The 20305-nt window shown below is 39.5% G+C and overlaps 1 protein-coding gene across 1 annotated transcript; it reads left to right on the top strand.

Moving 5' to 3' along the window:
- The first annotated feature begins 523 nt into the window (after positions 1-523).
- Positions 524-20008, top strand: Ctso (cathepsin O). The gene is made up of 8 exons (XM_042668411.1): positions 524-670; positions 5492-5597; positions 6565-6704; positions 8153-8320; positions 9307-9428; positions 16229-16392; positions 17112-17204; positions 19623-20008. Exons 1-8 carry the CDS (start codon positions 542-544, stop codon positions 19655-19657), a joined length of 957 nt encoding a protein of 318 aa, XP_042524345.1. The 5' UTR covers positions 524-541; the 3' UTR covers positions 19658-20008.
- The last annotated feature ends 297 nt before the right edge of the window (positions 20009-20305 follow it).

Genomic DNA, 20305 nt, shown 5'->3' with positions numbered 1-20305 from the left:
TTTGACCACAGCATTACACATGAGGAAACTAGATTTTCACAACTGTCACAATTATACATAATTTGTTTTACACTTTTACAATTTCACACATTTAGAAATAGATTTGCACACATTATTTGGGGTACTCAACATTACTTCACATCCAGAAAGAAAGGACACAATGAAGCCCAAGTTCAAATCAACAGACTGAACCAATCTTCTCATTTGAGATAAAAAGAATAACGGGGTGAATTCTGGAAGTGCGGACACAGAGCAGTTTGGATTTTCAGGTTAATGCATCAAGCCTGTCTCCTAGGTTTCCACCTCCCCGCCCCCTCCTTGTTTTATTTTTCCCCCTCACTTCTTAGGGAGACCACCAAGTGCATCAAGTACACATTTCCAACGAACCAAAAGCCTTTCTCGAGTCAAAAAGAGCAGAACCCCCAGCATTCACTCTGGAGATCCACAGGGGTGGCCAGGAAGTGAGCACTCCCGCCCCGGCGCGGGGCGGAGCCCGGGTAGCGAAAGAGAAAGCGGGCGGAGGAGGACCCGCGGCGCCGGTATGGAGCGCGCGCCCTGGAGGCTCTGGCTTTTGAGCTGCTGCTGCCTCGCTCTTGAGGCCGCTGACCCGGGAGCCACGGTCACCCCGACCTGGTCTAGGAGCCGCGGGAGAGACGCAGCCGCCTTCCGGGTACCTCGATCTTCCTGGAGTCCCTCCCTTCTTGTCCGGGGCGGGTGGGGAGGGGACCCCGAGTGCGCGCTGTGCGCGGCCCTGGCGGCTCCAGGGCCAGCTCTCCCCAGATTCCTCCGTTCCCGCCCCTTTGCCACCCCGAGATTTGTGCGGTGCACCCCAGGCAGCCACTGGCTGTGTTCGGAGTGCTGCTGATGGGAAGAAGCGCCCCTCTGCGCGGTCCTTGGGAGACCCCCCCCCCCCACCCCAGTCCCAGCCAAGCTGGTGCCAGTTGCTTTCCGGGGGGGTGGGGGGGGGGCGGGACAGGAGTTGGGAGGTGAGCTGAGAAAAACCTGTTGTTCGTTTTGCTGCCAGCAGAGGGCGGTAGATCGTCCTACTGTGAGCCCATCTTTATGCACAAAGCCTAGTTCAGGGAGATGGTCCTGATGCTAACTAAATATGTTCTTCCCAGGAGCCCTCTCAGCGCACCCTCCTAAAGTTCTTTTTGACTTGGTGGACACTGATTTAGAACTAAAATAAGCTTATAATTGCCTTTTGAGATTACCTTTTAGGGAAGTTGTTATAATGATACTTCGAATTTACTCCAGCCTGAAAACTGGAAGGGATCCATTAGCTGAGTTTAAGTAGGAGATTTCCCAGAACCAAGGGACTGCAAGAGTGATCCATTCATATTTTCTCACTCTGTTCCTAAGGTCATCCCATGTGACACTTTTTTAATCTTAAAACGGTATCATTTTCATGACTTTATTACAAAGGAAAATTCACTTTCGCGATGAAAAATAATTCAGCTCAGTAGTGTGGCTCTTTGGAAGTGTCTGTGATTGTCCCCTGGGATTTCTGTAACTGCAGTTCTCATTCTACCTTCCATGAAGAGCTGCATGGATTAGGAGGAAGTCCAGCCCTTCCTGATTCCGCCTACTCTCGGTTTTTGCTTAAACAGTGGTGAGGTAATTTTATCTCCAGGTTAGTACCGTGATCTCAGTCCTAGATTTCAAAACCAGAAGTAAAGCTAGGTGCAGATGGCTCATGCCTGTAATCCTAGCTACTTGGGAGGCTGGGATCTGGGAATCATGGCCCTAGTACTGACACCAAAAACCAAAACCAACCAAACCCCTCAAAAACCTGGAAACACTACTACAGCCACAGGAGAATGAATTTTCTGGTCTATGTTCCCTGTTCTAAGCTTAGTTAAATGTCCTGAGGTGGCACCTTCCCCCATACATGTCACCTATGTTAGTAGTGTATTCATTAGCTAAGGAAACATATGACCATACTTCTCAGATAATTTTTTGAGAGTTGTAGGCTCAAGAAGGAAAGTCATGAATGTATTTTAAATAGTATTTGGTTGTGTGTGTGTGTGTGTGTGTACTACTATTGGTCCTGTGTAAGCTTCTAGCCAGGAGACACAAGGATTGCAAATAAAAGTTTTCTCAGGAGAATACAAGGATCCAGTTTGGAAAGTCATTAGTAAAGGGCAACATTTAAAAGCTTAGCTTAGTGTATGTTGGAGCCTGGGTTGAGAACTACTTAAGAAGTTTTCCAGGCAATTACTGCTGGTAGGAGTTCCTTGTTGAGGGGAGTGTTTAGGCTTGCCAGAAATTATGAACATTTCTGAAGCTGTCCATCTGGGATAGAGGGATTCAGAAAAAGATGGAGGGGCCTTGCTTTTTTTGGTAACCATAACAATTAGAATGACATGCTGGCATAGAATGAAGATCATAGTGTGGAGACAGCCTGAACACAAAACAAAATCCTACCTGAAAAATTATCCAAAGTATATGGATTGAAAGCATGACTCACATGGTAGAGTACCTTCCTCACAAGTACAAGATGCTGAGCTCAAACCCCAGTGTCACCAAAAATAATAAATCAAAAATAATGTTATATGCCATTATGCATGTGATTTTGCACATATTCTTAAGGTTTTACTTACCTTAAGAATACTGCTCAGATTATCTTTATTATATTCTTCATCCTTCAGGCATTGTTGCTTATACATATATGGACTATCATCACATTTTTTTTTAGTTTTGTGTTTTGGTTGTATGTTTTGTTTTGAGCCAGCATCTTGTTATGTAGATCAGACTGGCCTGGAACTTGAGATCCTTCAGCTTCAGCCTCTCTCCTATGTTCTGAGACTACAGATGTGTGCTACCATGTCCAGCTCCTTGTAATTATAACAAATGACCCCAAATGGTGGAGAAGACGCTTTGCATCAGTAACACAATGCGTAATTTGCTGCCTCCTCCACCCCATTATTAGCAGAGTGCTTAGCAGCAAGCATTGTCATTGATATTTGATTATAGATTGGTAAGAATTTCCGATTGTCATGAAACCTTCTAGCTAAGCAGCAAATTAGAATACCAAGGAGACTGCTTAGCAGTATCTCACAAATTAAATTTAAGTTTGATATGAAATGGTTTCCAGGGCCTGTGTACTTTACACACACACACACACACACACACACAGACAAGCAACTACAACCTGAAAGCCATCCTAAGAACTAAAATCTCAGGATGGCTCTCAGAATTACTCTCAGAAGGACTGATTGTAGGGTCAGAGTCTTAGGACATAATGTTGATTAAAGAGATTTTAGTATGCACAGTATCTATTAATATCAATAACACAAGTTTCCCCTTGTTTTGTAATCATAAGAAAATATCTTCAAGATCTTCAGGTTAAGTTGCCCAGCAGGCAGGAAGCTGGGAAATCCATTTATTTCAAAGACTATTCTTCATTATTGCCAGCTGTCATTTTCCTTATGTATGATACACCTGACATTTTAACTTCTAACTTCCTCACCTTTCAAAACTGAATTAATTAGAAGTTCCCTGCATGTTCCACAAATGTCTCCATCCTCCTCTTAGTATGCTTAGCATGCATAAGGCCCTGGGTACAATCCTCAGCACCAAATATCAAAATGAAAATTATTTTAAAGGGTCATGCCTTTCATTCAAGTGTTTCATTTGTCATTGGAGGTGGTTATTACACACTGCATATCATCAGGTCCTCTAGTGTGCCATGTTAGGAACACGTGTTAATTGATCTTTATGCCTACTATTCATCTCCCAGTACAAGTGGTTCATTGCAGCCTGTGCTGCTTGCCATCCACTTCAAGAATTGAGGGCAGCCAGGAATGCACTTGAAGAAACAGATAATTAAAGAACAAGAAGAGTCCAGGTGCCAATGAGTCATGCTTGGAATCCTAGCTTCTAAGGGGATTGAGATCTGGAGGAACATGTTGAGACTAGCCTGGACAGAAAAGTATACAATATGGTATCTCCAATTTAACCAGCACAGAAGTAGAGCCGGAGATGTGGCTATGTAAGGCCCCAAGTCCAAACCCCAGTACAAGGGGGCAAGGGAGACAGAGAAAAGGAACATGGAAATGAATCGAGGTTATGGTGAATTTGAATTGTTGCAGAATACCAGAGAATAGCTCATTATTGGATTGCAGTCATGATAGAATTTTAATATGAAAGCTTTTAATAAGGAAATAGTCTTTATTTCTAATACTAGGAGAGATATTGGCTCTGCTTTAACCCCAGTAAACATGAGAGTTATGATCTTTGAATGATAGGTTCTAGACTCCAGGTGTTCTATGTTTAAACACAAAGGAAGATATAGTTTGTAAGAAATCCACCCAAATGGGGGCATTGTGTGTGTGTGTGTGTGAGAGAGAGAGAGAGAGAATGGAAAAGAGAGAGATTGGAAAAGAGAGAGAGAGAGAGAGGCTGTAATGGAATTATGTTTTGTTCTGAACGTATAGGGACATACTTCCAGCATGTTATTGTCTTGAAAGTCAAGAGCACAGAGTAGGAATTGGTGGGAGGGAGACAGCAAAAACTTCAGAGTTTTATGCTCTTGGCAAATGCCTACATTATGCCTCTCTGGCATAGCCTGCAGAGAGCTACAAAAGGGCAGGATATTGCTCAAGTGATAAACAAGACTGGGTAAATGAAATTTGTTCTAGTTGACCTCTGATGGACCAAGCAGAAGTGAGCAGTGTTTCCATGAAGATGGCAAATACTTGCATGGCTCACATCAATGAAAGAACAGCTGCAGATAGGGAGTGGTAGAGAGTAGGGTTCCTTCAGAAGCACATGTGCAAGACCCAAATCAAGCAGTGTTATTGGAATCATCACTGAAACTTAAGGACATTAGTATTTAAAATAGAAAAATTGTATCTTCCTTTATTAACTTACTGAAACTACTTCACTTAAAAATCAGATGACATTCCTATGGCAATGCTATTAAGAAGTACATGGAAACTCACCGAAAACATGAGCATATATAAATTTGTTTCTCTCTAAATATATTTAGCTTTTATGGATGGAACTGTGCTAACTTCTTGGCAGTGTTTTAGGTTTTGTTTCTAATAAGATTACAAAAAAAGTGGTCTAGGAAGATCTATCTGCCTTAAGAGTTTTGAAAGAGTATAGGGAAATTTTGCCCCCCTGTCTCCCAGGCCAGCATTTCTATGAACCTACAATGCTTAGAGTTTTAGCATTGCTAAGGTTGGAGGGGTAGCTAAGTGGTACAGCTTTTGCTGGCTTAGGTCCTCAGTGCTACAAAAAGTGTTTCAGCCTTGTGAGTAGCTAGGCTTACATGCATATACCACCACAGTCCAGATATGGCTGATAATTCTAAAACCAAAGTGTTTATAAATCAGATACAGATTTCTTATACAATATTTAGTTATAATATGAAGGAAATAAACCAAGCTTTTACTTTTGTACCTGAAAACATCTCCAAGTTATTCACCCAGAGATTGCTTTAGCTGATAAAGTAGACATAAAATACCTTCTTGTTGTTGTTTAGGAAAGTCTTCGTAGACATCGATTCTTGAATTCTTCTCCTTGGAAGAACACCACTGCCTTCTATGGAGTAAATCAGTTTTCTTATTTGTTCCCCAAAGAGTTTAAAGGTATGTTCTTACAGCACTGTGGAATGTTTGATTTCCTGTTTCTTGACATCTTTGCTGAGTTTTTGAATGATACTTTAATTTCAAATCTGGTAAGTTAATAATAGTTCATATTTATTAAATACTTATGCATTATTTTTCATGTTCAAGTACTAACCATAAGAAAAATAAATTCCCAACACTTTGAAAGTAACTGCTTAGGAACTAACATGTTACACACAAGGCTATGTAACTATAGGGGACAATTGTCTCTTGGCTTCTACAGTTTTGTGATACAGTTTCTATTCAGGACACTTACAGTTTCTTAGATTATGATGAAAGAAAGGATATTAAAGAACCAGGTGTGGCAGAACATGCCCAGCTACAAAACAGGTGGAGATGAGAAGATCAAAGTTCAAGGCTTAGACAACAAAGGAGATCCATACTAAAGAACAAGCAAGGCATAGAGGCTTATATCTGTAATCCTTTCTACTGGAGGTAGAGGTAGGAAGACTGCAGTAAGAGCTGGCCCAAACACAAAGCAAAAAGACCTAGCATGTGGCTCAAGAGGCAAAGAACTTGCCCAGGAAGAATGAGCAAAGAAAGAGAAGGTAAGGAAGAAAATAAAAAAGGAGGGAAGAAGGGAGAGAGAGAGAAGGAAAGAAGAAGGAAGGAAGGAAGAAAGGAAGGAAGGAAGGAAGGAAATGAAGGAGGGAGGAAGAAAGAGAGGGAGGGAGGGATGGAAGGAATTATATACAGTTTTATTGTTGACCTGATTGTATCAAATGGGTCATTTTATGGGTCAGCTCCACCTTGTGGCAGGAATTCTGTTGAGTTGCCTTCAGTGAATATGTTCCATGTTGCAGAACAGCACAGGGGAAGATTCACCTGGCAGGTTTACCAAAGAGCTGCCTTTTCTGTTAGAAGATATGCTCTAGAAGGAGTTCCTAATATACTCCCTGTTGTATCTTCCTTTCCTGTTTCCACTCAGCTATCTATTTAAGGAGCAAACCTGCCATGTTTCCCAGACAACCCACAGAAATGTACAAGCCCATCCCCAACGTGTCCTTGCCACTGAGATTTGATTGGAGAGACAAGCATGTTGTCACGCAAGTGAGAAGCCAGCAGATGGTGAGCTCACGTTTGATTTCTCTTAATCATCTAACATTGGAAAATACCTTAGAGGTCAAGTGCTATCAAACATGTAATGAGACTCATCATTTTCTTCTAGGTAAAAAGCACACATCAGTCATGCAAAAATGATAATGAAGGGAGAATCTTTGAGGAATGAGATGCAGATGGCAAACCTAACTTTTATTCCTCACCATCAATCTTTGTTGTATTCACTCACTAATTGCAGTTGCCCCTAGCACACTAACTCAGGGATATGTGCCAGCAGCTGTACCACAGGTACTGAGCTTCCTGTAGAATCACATGTGTTGAGCTGGAGAAGGGGAACACTTACTGTTACATAATTCAAAAAGTAAATGATTAAGCTGCATGCCTACATTTGCCAATAATGTAGAAGCTATCCTCTGTTCTCTACTGTACCCCATACAGTTGCTCCATCAATAAAGCCACCCCTATTCTCACCTTGTGATTCTTAAAAGTGCATTCAGCCTGGACACAGGTGGCTCACATCTGTGATCCTCAGGAAGCTGAGGTCTGAGGATTCTGGTTCAAAGCCAGCCCAGACAGTAAAGTCTGTGAGACTCATCTCCAATTAAACACCAAAAATTTCAGAAGTGGGATTCAAGTGGTAGAGCATTAGCCTTAAGCACAAAAGTCCATGGACAGTGCCCAGGTCCTCAGTTCAAGCTCCAAAATCAGCATACACACACCACAAAGTACATCCATGGCTGGACAACCTAGATATTCAGGAGGCTGAGACTTTAAGGATTTTTGTCTGTTTTCAAATGTGCCTTTTTTTTAAAGATCTTGCTTCCTTTTGCCCTCTCTAATGCCACTCCCTCTGTCTCTTCTATTCTTTTAGAATAAGTCCTTTTACCCTATTTTTCTCTTTTAAATAGGAACCTGATTATAGATCTGCAATCAGCAATGACTCAGCAGTATTTGGGGAATACTATTCTTTGTTGGGACATATGCAGTGCATGTGTGATAGACACACTTAGTAGGTACACACTAGGTACACACTAGCATCATGGTCCATTGGTATACAATCCCTCAGTGGAAGTCAGTGTGCAATCTCCAGTAGAGAATCCACTTAGAGAAGTCATATGCTCAATGAACCAACTTCTTTCCAAGTGTCATCAGTTGTTTAAATGTTGTATTAGTTCTGGATTATTAACTTTACCCTGTATTACTTAACTTTGGCTAGTAACTTTACTGATTGAATCTTAAAAATAATTAGATGCCCTTGTTTCAAAGAGAATTTTGGTTTCATTTTTTGGTATTTCAGTTGGCAAAGTTAGACAATGGAGATGCATAGTTGGGTAGATTCCAGCTCTTGGAACCGTTGCTAGATTTCATCAGTTGGCCTATTTAGAACCATTGGTCAGTTTGATGTAACACACTGTATAGTAGTCACTATTACCCTCCTCAACTTTGTTCTCACACAGTGCGGAGGGTGCTGGGCCTTCAGCGTGGTGGGTGCCATGGAGTCTGCACGTGCCATACAAGGGAAGCCCTTGGAAGTCCTCAGCGTGCAGCAGGTCCTCGATTGCTCCTATAAGGACGATGGCTGTGGAGGAGGCTCTCCACTCAATGCTTTGAGATGGCTAAACAAGGTGACTGCTTCTCAGCCCTTAATTCCTGGTCTCTTAGCTTCTTTATGTGAGTTCACAGTTCAGTTATTCTCACAAACTCCACTGTTTTCAACTTTAGAAAGTTAAATGGCCAAATTGGGAGGGAATTAGTTAGAAGGTTTCAGAAGGAATGACTTCCAAGCATAGAGCTTCACCATAGAATAGCCAATGGTGAAGATTCTTATCTGAGATCTATTTTCTGAACAGACATGGTATCAGTATGAGTGGCCTAACATGGGTATTGTTGGTGCTATCCATAATTCTAGCTGAGAATGAGAGATCAAAATTCAAGATAAGTCTGGGCAGAAAGCTCACCAGACAAAGCCCCTTCTCAACCCATAACTGTATGCAATGGTGCACTCCTGCTATCTCAGACTACATAAGAGACTGAGATTAGGAGGATCTATGTATCAGGCCAGCCTAGGCAGAAAAGTCGACAAGATCTCATCTCTACAGAGGCAAGATAGACTCGATGGTGTGTTCCTGTACACCAGCTACCATGGAAGCCTAAAGTAGGCAGATCATGGAGCAGGCTTGCATCGTGGATTGCACTGATTATATTTTGTACATAACCAGTGAAAAATGGGGCTAGAAGTGTGGCTCACTTGCACTGTACCAGACAAGTGGAGGCCCTAAGTTCAAATGCCATATATGAGTTAGCTATTGACTATATAGAGATCATTGTAGTAGCTGACACATAGGTAGAAATCCTGGGGAAGTCTGTGATGGTCACACCCTCAGGAGAAAGATGATCAATGGTCTTTTGCAGCGTAAGTCTAAGAAAGAAAGGCATAAGAAAAATTGTAGTCAAAGCAAGATACTAACTATAGTTGGCTAGGAAGTCTATTACAAGACTAAAGTCTTAATTTAACAACTCCTGCCCACATGACAGTGAGGGAAAAAAGTAACTTCTATTGAAATTTTAAACCAACTGACACTGAAGACATTGGAGCACTGTTTTCTTGTAGACTCAGGTGAAGCTAGTAGAAGACTCTGAATACCCATTTAAAGCTCAAAATGGCCTGTGCCGTTACTTCTCTTCTTCCCAGTCTGGAGTGTCAGTCAAAGACTATACTTCACATGACTTCAGGTAAATACCATATTCTCTTGTGTTGGTCTATATACATTTCTAACTTATGAGCTATTGAGATATTATACATGCTCTTCTTTCATTTCCTCTTTCTATCTCTCCCTCTCCCTCTTTCTCTCTTTCTCTCTATTTCTTTTTCCACTTCTAGGACTTATATTAAGCTCTCATTTAGTTTTCTTGCTCAGGACTGGTACTCTACCATTTGAACAACTCCTCCAGTCTATATTTTTGCTAATTAATTGGAGCTAGAATGTGTACCAGCTAACTTCAACTGTGATTCTCAGATCTTAGCTTCCTGAGAAGCTGGGATTACAGGATGGGCCACCAGTACCTGACTGATGTTTCTTAAAGGTGGCTTTTAAAAAAATGGGTCTTTACACTAGAAATAAGAAATTAAAATTAGGAATTTAAATCAACATTAAAGCGTAATTTTATATTTATAAGCTCCCTTGTATCAAATTCAGATGCTATAGTACCATCAACTTATTTCAGCCTTATGTTGAGTCCATCCAAAATCATATAGACTTTCTGGCCAAGAAGAAGTTTGGAGCATTCTCCAAACAGGCATCAGCTGTAAGAAAACCACAAACCAAGACTTTGAGTGAAAATTAGTTATGCATTGTGTAGGCAGGGTGGCATTTTGGGGATAGACACAAATTGTCAGGGGGAAAGGACTGGGTTAAAAATAAAAAAGAGGCCAAGGGTTTCTCCTATTCCTTCCTGTAATGTTTTCAGGGTGTCTGCTTTGACTTTGAGATCTTTGATCCATTTTATAGTTGATTCTGGTGCAGGGTGATATATAAGGATCTAACTTCAGTTTTCTACAGGCATTTAACCAATTTTACCAGCACCATTTACTGAAGAGGCTGTCTTTCTTCCATTCTATTTTTTTAGCTCCCTTATCAAAGATTAGGTGGCTATAGGTCTGTGGGTTCATTTCTGGGTTTTCAGTTCTATTCCATTGGTCCTGAGGTCTGTTCTTGTGCCAGTACCAAGCTGTTTTGATTACTCTGTCTTTGTAGTAGAGTTTGAAATTTAATATTGATATTCCTCCAGCACTATTCTTTCTGTTAAGGATCATTTTTGCTATTCAGGGTCTTTTATTGTTCCATATGAATTTTTGGATTGCTTCTTCTATTTCATTGAAGAATGAGGTTGGAATATTAATAGGTATCACATTGAATTTGTAGATAGCCTTGGGAAGTATTGCCATTTTCATGATGTTGATCCTTCCAATCCAGGAGCATGGGAGGTTTTTCCACTTCCTAAATTCTGCTTTTATTTCCTTTTACAGGTTTTTAAAGTTTTCATCATAGAGGTCCTTCACTTCTTTAGTTAAGTTAATTCCTGGGTATTTTATTTTTTATGGGGCTATTACAAAGGGAGTTGCTTTCCTGATTTCAGCCGTGCTCTTCTCATTGTTGGCATACGGAAAAGCCATTGATTTTTGAGGGTTAATTTTATATCCTGCTACTTTGCCAAAGTCTCCAATCAACTCAAGTAATTTGGGAGTGGAGTCCGTGGGATTCTTTAAATACAAGATCATGTCCTCTACAAAGAGGAAGAGTTTTAGTTCATCTTTCCCTATTTGGATCCCCTTTATGTTTGCATCTTGTCTTAATGCTGTAGCTAGGCATTCTTATACTAAATTGAAGAGAAGTGTAGAGAGTGGACATCCTTGTCTTGTTCCTGAGTTTAGAGGAAATGGTTTTAGTTTTCTCCTCTAAATATAATGCTGGCTGTAGGTTTGTCATATACAGCCTTTATTGTATTGAGGAATGTTCCATGGATTCCTAGTGTTTCCAGAGCCTTCATCATAAAGTGTTGTTGGATCTTGCCAAATGCTTTTTCTGCATCTGTTGAGATAACCATGTGGTTCTTATGCTTGCTCTTGTTGATTTGATGAGTTATATTAATTGATTTGCATATATTGAACCAACTTTGCATCTCTGAAATGAATTGTTTATGAATTGTTGAAGTGGATTGCCCAAAATTTTGTTGAGAAGTTTTGCATTGATGTTCATCAAAGAAATGAGTCTATAGTTCTTTTTCTTTGATGAGTCCCTGCCTAGTTTTGGGATGAGGGTTACAATGGCTTCATAGAAAAGTGAGGTAATGAATTTTCTCTTTCAATTTCATTGAAGATTTGGAGGAATATTGGTGTGAACTCTGCTTTGAAGGCCTTGTAGAACTCCGCTGTAAATCCATTGTTCCTGTGCTTTTCTTTTATGGGAGGTCTCTTATTGCTGTTTCTATTTCAATGCTTGATATGGGTCTGTTAAGTTGGTTTAACTCCTCCTGGTTTAGTTTTGGCATGTCAATATTTGCTAGAAAATCATCCATTTCTTGAGATTCTCAAACTTATTAGCATAAAAGTTTGAGAAGTATTCCCTTATAATGTTCTCAATCTTGGTTGTTTCCGTGGTGATGTTTCCATTCTCATCTCTGAGTTTGTTTTGGGTGTGTTCTCTTCTTTTTCTGATGAGATTTGCTAAGGGTCTGTCAATTTTGTTAATTTTTTTGAAGAACCAGCTCTTTCTTTTGTTGATTCTTTCTATGATTTTATTGGATTCTAATTCATTTAATTCTGATTTAATTTTAATTATTTCTTTCCATCTACTGGATTGGGTTTAATATGCTGCTCTTTTTCAAGGAGGTTCAGATGTCTCATTAAATTGTTGGTTTCAGATCTCTCCAATTTGTTGATGTAGGAACTCAGAGCTATGAAATTGCCTCTGAGTACGGCCTTTGCTGTGTCCCAGAGGAGCTGGTAATTTGTGTATTCATTTTTGTTGGATATCATGCTGAAATTTTCTGAATAGAGCCCCAGAAACACAACAAAGCAAAGAAAGGTTGGACAAATGGGATTGCATGAACTTGCAGAGCTTCTGCATGGCAAAGGACATAGCTAGCAAGATCAATAGAAGGCCAACGGACTGGAAGAAGATGTTCACTAGCCATACAACGGATAAGGGTCTCATAACTAAAATGTACTTGGAACTCAAAAAATTAAATCCCCCAACAACAAATCCTCAAAGCAACTGCCTGATAAACAAGTGGGCTAAAGCTTAAAGAGAAACTTCTCTGAAGAAGAAATAAGAATGGCCAATATACATGAAGAAGTGCTCAGCCTCTCTAGCCATAAAAGAAATGCAAAGCAAAACAACATTGACATTCCACCTTACCCCAGTTAGAATGGCTATAAACAAGAAATCTAATAACAACAGATGCTTCAGGGGATGTGGCCAGAAGGAAACCCTACTGCATTGCTAGTGAGAGTGTAAACTTGTTCAACCATTCTCCATAGAGCTCCCCTATGACCCAGCAGTCCTACTTCTGGGCGTTTACCCAAATGATCACAAACAAGACCATATTAAAGCCACCAGCACAACTATATTTATTGCAGCATTATTTACCATAGCTAAGATATAGAACCAACCCAGATGCCCTTCAGTAGATGAATGGATCAAGAAAATGTGATACACACACACACACACACACACACACACACACAATGGAATTCTATGCCTCCATCAGAAAGAATGACATTGCCCTAGTTGTTAGGAAATAGAAAGACTTGGAAAAAATTATATTAAGTGAAGTAAGCCAGGCCCAAAGAAACATAGGTCCTATGGTTTCCCTTATTTGCAATAACTAGTATATGTCTGGGACAAGCAGAAAAGGTAAAAAAAAAAAAAAACAAAAAACTATGTACATATGACCAGATAAGATGATAAGCGAAATGAACCCCAAGATAGGGACACAAGTGTTTTTTTTCTTTCTTGCTGTTGTTCCTAACATATTTATAATTTTCCAATGTGATTTTTTTTCTTTGTATGTTCCTCCCCTACAGTATAACCCCTGTTTTGACTGTATTTGTTTCCAGTGTCCTGCATCTGGTATATACACTTCTCTACCTTGGGGAGGGGAAGGGAAAAAACAAAATGCTTAAATAGTGATACAGGTTGACCCATTATAACAATGAGATATACAAGACACTATGTTGAAAAAGAACTTTACAAATTAGGTTGGGAGGAGGGAATGGGGGGAGGGGGGCATAGTTTTGGAGGCGTAAGGGAAGGGAGAGTAGGGGAAAAGCAAAGGAGGTAACAATGCTTGATAGGAAATGTACTCATTACCTTGCTCATGTAACTGTACAGTATTTTTACAATAAAAATGTATTTAAAAAATTAAAATAATTTTTTAAAATGAAAAAATCAAAAGGAGGTACCTTTTCATAGGTTAATATGCCTTTAAATATGCTTTAAAAGTGTACACGAAACAAAAAGCTTAGGGACGGTACCCAAGAATCATTATAACCTAGTGAACAAGTGCAAAATAGGTATCTGGGGGTGATAAAGTCCAAAGAAAACTCTACCCACTCATAGCTTCATCAAATAAATACGATGGAGAATTTACACCACTTTTTGAAGCAGAGAAAATGCATTTGAATAAGGAAACAGAATGCCAGTGACTTTCCAAGCCTGAACATATGAGAACATCTTTACCCAGATGGTAGCAGTACAGAGCAGCATAAGGGAGCCACGAAGGAAATTAGATCCTTGGATGAAATAGAGTTCTTAAATGAGCATGTGTGCCTGGGACTGGCAGGTTGTCAAGCCAGGTTCCTTTTACAGACAGGGTCTGGGAAACCTAGAAACCTCACATCAAAGAGTTGTGATCCCTGGCTGCCAGGCAATGAGGGGTTTACATGGTATGTGCAGCAGCCTCAGAAACCTTGTTAATGCTCCTTTGGGGATAAAGGTAATGTGTTTCCTAAAATGAGGACTTGAGAAAATGCACCTTGCTCCTTAATGTGGGGTGTGCACAGAAGGAAACATACTTCCATAATATCATTAAAAAGAATTCAGACCAGATGCTAATGGCTCATGCTTCTAATCATAGCTACTCAGGAGGCTGAGATCTAAAGATCACCATTTGAAGCCAGATCTGGCAGGAAAGTCCATGAGATTCTCATCTCCAGTAAATTACCAAAAACTCTAGAAGTGGAACTTTGACTCAAATGATACATTGCTAGCCTTGGACAAAAAACTTAGGGACAGTACCCAAGGCCCTGAGTTCCAGCCCCAGGTCCAGCCCCAAACAACAACAACAACAAATACCTCAGGGACTGCAGCCACGTCTTGCATTCAAGCCCCCAAGACTGACTTGAGTACATGCACACACACATGTGCACACACATGTGCACACACACACACAGTTCTATCTTTTGCTCCTCTGAAATTCACTTTTTGTTGCTCATTTAAATCTGACATTTTAGAGAGAGGCTCACTAAACTTTTTGCCTGGATTGACCCAAATCTCAGTTCTCTCTTTTCTGTCTTGTTTTAATTGGATGGAAAAAAAAAACTATGCTTTAGTAAACATAGAGATTGTCATATGTGTCCCATTTAAATTACAACATGTTCAGATAATTTAAAGACAATAACATATACATCATATACCAAAATCTGTGCTGCACAAAATTTCTCTTCAACGATTTAAAAATGAAGAAAAAATTTTTATTAAGAGGTTAGAATAGAATTCATCCCAGACATGCTGCATAACTTACAGCGTATGAAACTCAATAGTGTTAGGGTGTGTTGATTCAGCAAGGTAGAAACAATGACTATAATGTATAAATGCAATTTGAATCTGGGTTTGGGGAAAAATTTTATTATAAGTTTGTTTGTATTGGAATTATCAGAAAGAATTTTCACTTCTAGAGCAAATATTAGAAATGCCTGCTTGTGATGTCCAAAACACAAATTTTAGCTGAATCGTTCACATGAATAAATTCTAGAAATTGCTGCCTAGCTTGTGTGTCATAAAGTGCATGGTTTATGAACTCAGGGTTTTCCTCATGTGTAGTCAGAATCTCCTTACTATAAACTGGTCCCAAGCTGGAAAATGAGAAGATTATTTACTCTGTCTGCTAAGCCACCACACTCACTGCAGTAATAAACCGCCCCATGCTACTAATGGCCTGAACTATCACTACCTTGGTTCTGCATCTTCCACCCACGAAGCTGTCCTTTGAACTGTGTACATGATGGTTTTATCACATACTTTTGTGATCCATGGAGGCCAAATGGTGAGCATGTTCTCCATCACAATTGTGAAAGTCGTAACTGTTTGCCATTCTGGCCATGTAGCACCCAGTTTCCCAGGCAACTTAATAGTTCTTCAGTTTTTATTGCTTTATTTATTTTGACATATTGTCTAGTATCTCATTTCCAGTGTGAGTTTCTGTATTGGAAATTCATTAACCTAAGTTGCTTAGGCTCTCAGTTCTCACATAGTGTGATGACAAAGAATTTCTGAATATCGAATCTTTACACTGTTGTTATTCAAGCAATTGCTATGTTATTTTAACCTGAATACTTTGCCAGCCAACTATTATAAACTCTTTTTTTCCATCTTTCTTTAAGCCAGACTGGGGCAGGTAACTCTCCCCTGGCCAGGGAGATCTTTACATGCAGAAGTACATATCATTTCTTAGGATTCTTCTCAACAGAGATGTAGCACCTCATTGCCTTTCCCCTTCCTGCTGTCAAAACATATGTTAAATGGTGGGAGATCTATCAGCAGGTATAGGCCGAGAAGATAGTGAGTATAGAGGCTGAGATCTGTTATCTTGGGGCCTCAGACAGTACTAAAATGCCCTTATCCAAGTCATCTCTTACCCTCTGTTGTTTAGGTCATTTGTAATTTTAACCAAACGTATCCCTAACAATATGCAGATTTGCAAGACTATTTTGATTATTACCTTGCCCATGTTATGCTTTTTTGTCTTGGTAGTGAGCAAGAAGATGAGATGGCAAGAGCACTTTTGACCTTTGGTCCTTTGGTTGTGGTGGTAGATGCGGTGAGTTGGCAAGATTACCTGGGAGGCATAATACAGCACCACTGCTCTAGTGGAGAAGCAAACCATGCTGTCCTCGTAACTGGGTTTGATAAAACAGGTGAGTGATTACAACACACTATCCAGGTTGAACTCTGCCAAAAAGGCCAACTTGTAGAGCAATACAGTTTGGTGTGTAATGCCTGAGAACTGACTTGTAGGTGATCTCTCAGATGTAAATATTCTATACATTACCACTTATCAATTTTTGATGTCTTTTTTTGTTTATGGAGAGCTGAAGGTTTGTCCTAGTGTAATACACATACAAAGCTAGTGGTCTGTCGCTGATCTATCTTCCCAGCCTGATTCCGATATATTATTAACTTAAATAATACAAAAAAGAAAAAAGAACTAACCAACCTTTTAGAGGTTGGAGTCATGGTTTAGGTGGTAGAGCACCTGCCAGTGAGCAAAAGCCTCGAGTTTGAGTCCTAGTCTTGGACTAAGGACAAAAAATAATGCAGTTGTTATTTGGAATATTTGAAATCAATGTTGGGAAAAGATAAGTATTTCCTGATTTGCCACACATCTCTAATACTCCTTCCCCCGCCTAATTTACTAGAATTAGACATGTATTCTAATGAGTATATACTAAATATAGATGCCAATTATGAAGCTTATTTACTTACATTTATATAACATAATTTATGCAATATAAATGTAAATGTATTACACTTATTATCTTTTTCAGAGCTAGGAGATTTATTTGGACCTCGCCAACTTTATATGAAATTCATGCATTCCTACCAAGTAGAAGTTATTAACATTTTCTGTTTTTAGGAAGAATTCCATACTGGATAGTTCGGAACTCCTGGGGGCGTTCCTGGGGAGTAGATGGCTATGCACATGTGAAAATGGGCAGTAATATTTGTGGTAAGTCATAGATTTGTGTTGCAAACTTCTGGCTAAGTATCAATTAATATTCTTTGGGAATATTAAAATTGTAAACATTTCTAATTTAGAAAATACTGTCAGCAAACTCAGAGTACTATGCACTAATAAGTTCATCTTCACCCTGTTGAAAATTTTAAAAAGAGGCACTGTTGGAACATATTCACATTGTTTCTTTTGTGCTGGTCCTAGAGCTTGAACTCAGAATGGCATAGGTAATGTCCCTGAGCGTTTTTACTCAAGGGCAGGACTACTGCTTGAATCACAGCTCCACTTCTGGGTTTTTGGTAGTTTATTGGAGGTAAGAGTCTCATGGACTTTCCTGCCATGGTTGGCTTCATACTATAATCCTCAGATCTCAGCTTCATGAAAAGATTAGGATTATAGGCATGAGCCACCAGTGCTCAGCCATATTCCATTTTGAAGTAGAAAACTTAAATATGTCATTCACTTGTTTTTCAAAACATTACCCCAAACAATTCATTACTGGAGTTAACTACTTCAGAGATCAGATGAACACTCAAGTTGCTGAGCCACTCTAGAAATATCTTTCTGCTCAAATTCACTTTTACACTGTGATTTTTTCCTGATTTGTGCATTTTAATTCCTGCTTAATGATCATATGTCTTCAAAGAAGCACTCAATGTTGGGCGCCTATCATATGCAAAGCTCTGGGTTTCATCCCTAGCACCGCAAAAGAAGAAAACCAAAGTGAAAGAAAAAATAGGTTCTGTTTTCTTTCTTTGAAAATAGAAAAATCTAAGTATCAGGCTTGATTCTGACTTAATTTCATCCTTATCAAATATACCATTCTAGCAAAATGCCCACTGATATTTAGAGAATTAGCCATGTACTATATACAAACTTAAAAATTATCAACCACAAACTGAATAAAAAAGCTGAAGCACTCTAAGATCTATGCTGAACCTGTATCCAAAAATATATTCTAAGTCTTGAATTTCAGGCCAGTATGGAAAATCAGCATACTCTCTAAAATCAAGCTATCTCCAGACTAAATTTCAGCTAGAAAGCAACTTTGAATTTTTCATTGCAGTGAGTTCTATCATATAAAGGATACAAGTGTTTAAAATTGGTAGAACTTTCCAGATGGTGAGACTAAAATAAAGTTAGGGGAAAAGTTATCAGTCAGTGTTTTGATTCAATCTAATGATTTTCTCTGATCATTCCATGAAATAGAACCCAGGAATGTTAGTAAATAACCTCAGCTCTTCCTCCCATGAAGGTTCTTATATGTTATTTACTGGGGATAGTTCATGTCACTAAAGTCTGCCTGCCAAAGCTGAGGGCAAGCCAGGCTTGTACTTGTCCTAGTTGCCTGGTACTTCCTGTGTATGGAACTGGAAGGTAAATTGCTGTTGCCCCTCACTGGCCTAATTGTCCTAATGGGAAGTGAATGGTTGGATTTGTCCTGAGGGGGAGCTGTTTTCAAAGCTCTAGCAGGGTAATGGCGAGATTACAGTTCAAACATTGATTTATAATGATGGCAACAATGCTGATGCTTTGCCCCCAGCCCTACAGCTACCTAGGATGACTTGAGATAAAGTCTCCCACTAGCTTTCCCAGTGCAACTATCCAATGATCTGGCTGCATCATCAGTGATCATCAGTGGCCTAAATTCTTTCCACCAGTGTATCCTGAAAATTATATTACTCTATGAGCAGTGGCATCATGTAGATACTGTTCCATATCCTCTAGAGAATTCAAAGCTGGGGATCACTACAAGAAAATCCAGACTTACTTACTGCTACTTACTGCTTTGGGCATGGTGTTGAGCTTCGGGCTAAGAAAGGACAGGACACACGAAATTTATTGAAATTTTATTCAAGTTCAAATCATAGAGTTTACAACCTGAAATTTTGTTTACAGTTAACCTGACCAGCTATTTTATTTCTGCTAAGAAATACATAGCAATGGAATAAATTGGTCTCAGATGCATTCATATTTTAGGTTGTAAAATTTTAGTGTCTTGATATAAAATATTAAGCATATCATTATTTTTGTGTGTGGACTGCTGTTAGGGCTTTAACTCAAGGGCTTGAGCTCTCCTTGGATTTTTTTTTTATTCAAGGCTGGCACTCTACCACTTGACCTACATCTTCACTTCTGTATTTTTGCTAATTAATTGAAAGTAACTTTCTCACTCAGATTGGCTTTGAACTGATATCAGCCTATTGAATAGCTAAGATTACAGGCATGAGCCACCATTGCTCAGGTTTTGAGTTTTTTTTCCCCTCTGGTAGCACTAACCATTACCTTATTTTTTAGTAGATAACAGCTGATTCCAAACCTAAATAAAAAGTAAACTTTACTTTTCTGCTTGAAGACAGCTGAAGAGCAAACATGAAGTACTAATATTTGTTTGGTTTTTTTTTGTCTTAGGTATCGCGGATTCTGTGTCTGCTGTATCTGTGTGATCCACTGGAGATATCAAGAGGCAGCTGAGAAAGAAAAGTTTACACAAGGCAGGAAGGGTCATTCACTGCTTCATTCTAAACATTGCTCCACTACAAGCTTCAGCAACAACTTACACAAGCTTCTTCGATCTAGTAGCATTTACCTATGTGGCATGTGTCCCCTTTATGTAGACTTTCAGAGGAACTCCAGCCCCTCAGCTTACAGGGAATCCTGTGAAACATGCCCTACTCTGGGACAAAATTTAGATTGGTACCAGTTTTAAGGACCTCCAACTTGAAGAAGCTATTTTTTTAAGTGTTCATTGAAAACTTTTTTAAAATACTTTTTAAAATTAAATTTTAATTTAAATGAAGAAGCTATTTTTATGTTTTTGTCATATTCTGTTCTCATTTCTTTCTTTCTTTCCTTTTTTTATTTTTTTGAGTCCGGTTGTGGGCCTGTACTCTGGGCCTGGGCGCTGTCCCTCAGCTCTTTAGTTCAAGGCTAGCGCTCTACCACTTGAGCCACAGTGCCACTTCCGGCTTTTTTTATTTTTGCTTATGTGGTGGTGCTGAGGAATCAAACCCAGGGCCTCATGCATGCAAGGCAAGCGCTCTACCACTGAGCTACCTTCCCAGCCCCAAGACTTTCTTTTCATGTAAGATATA

The sequence above is a fragment of the Dipodomys spectabilis genome, unplaced genomic scaffold (genome assembly GCF_019054845.1).
Source record: "Dipodomys spectabilis isolate Male_0828 unplaced genomic scaffold, ASM1905484v1 ptg000436l, whole genome shotgun sequence".
Taxonomy (NCBI): domain Eukaryota; kingdom Metazoa; phylum Chordata; class Mammalia; order Rodentia; family Heteromyidae; genus Dipodomys; species Dipodomys spectabilis.
This window is presented reverse-complemented; position numbering and strand designations above follow the sequence as displayed.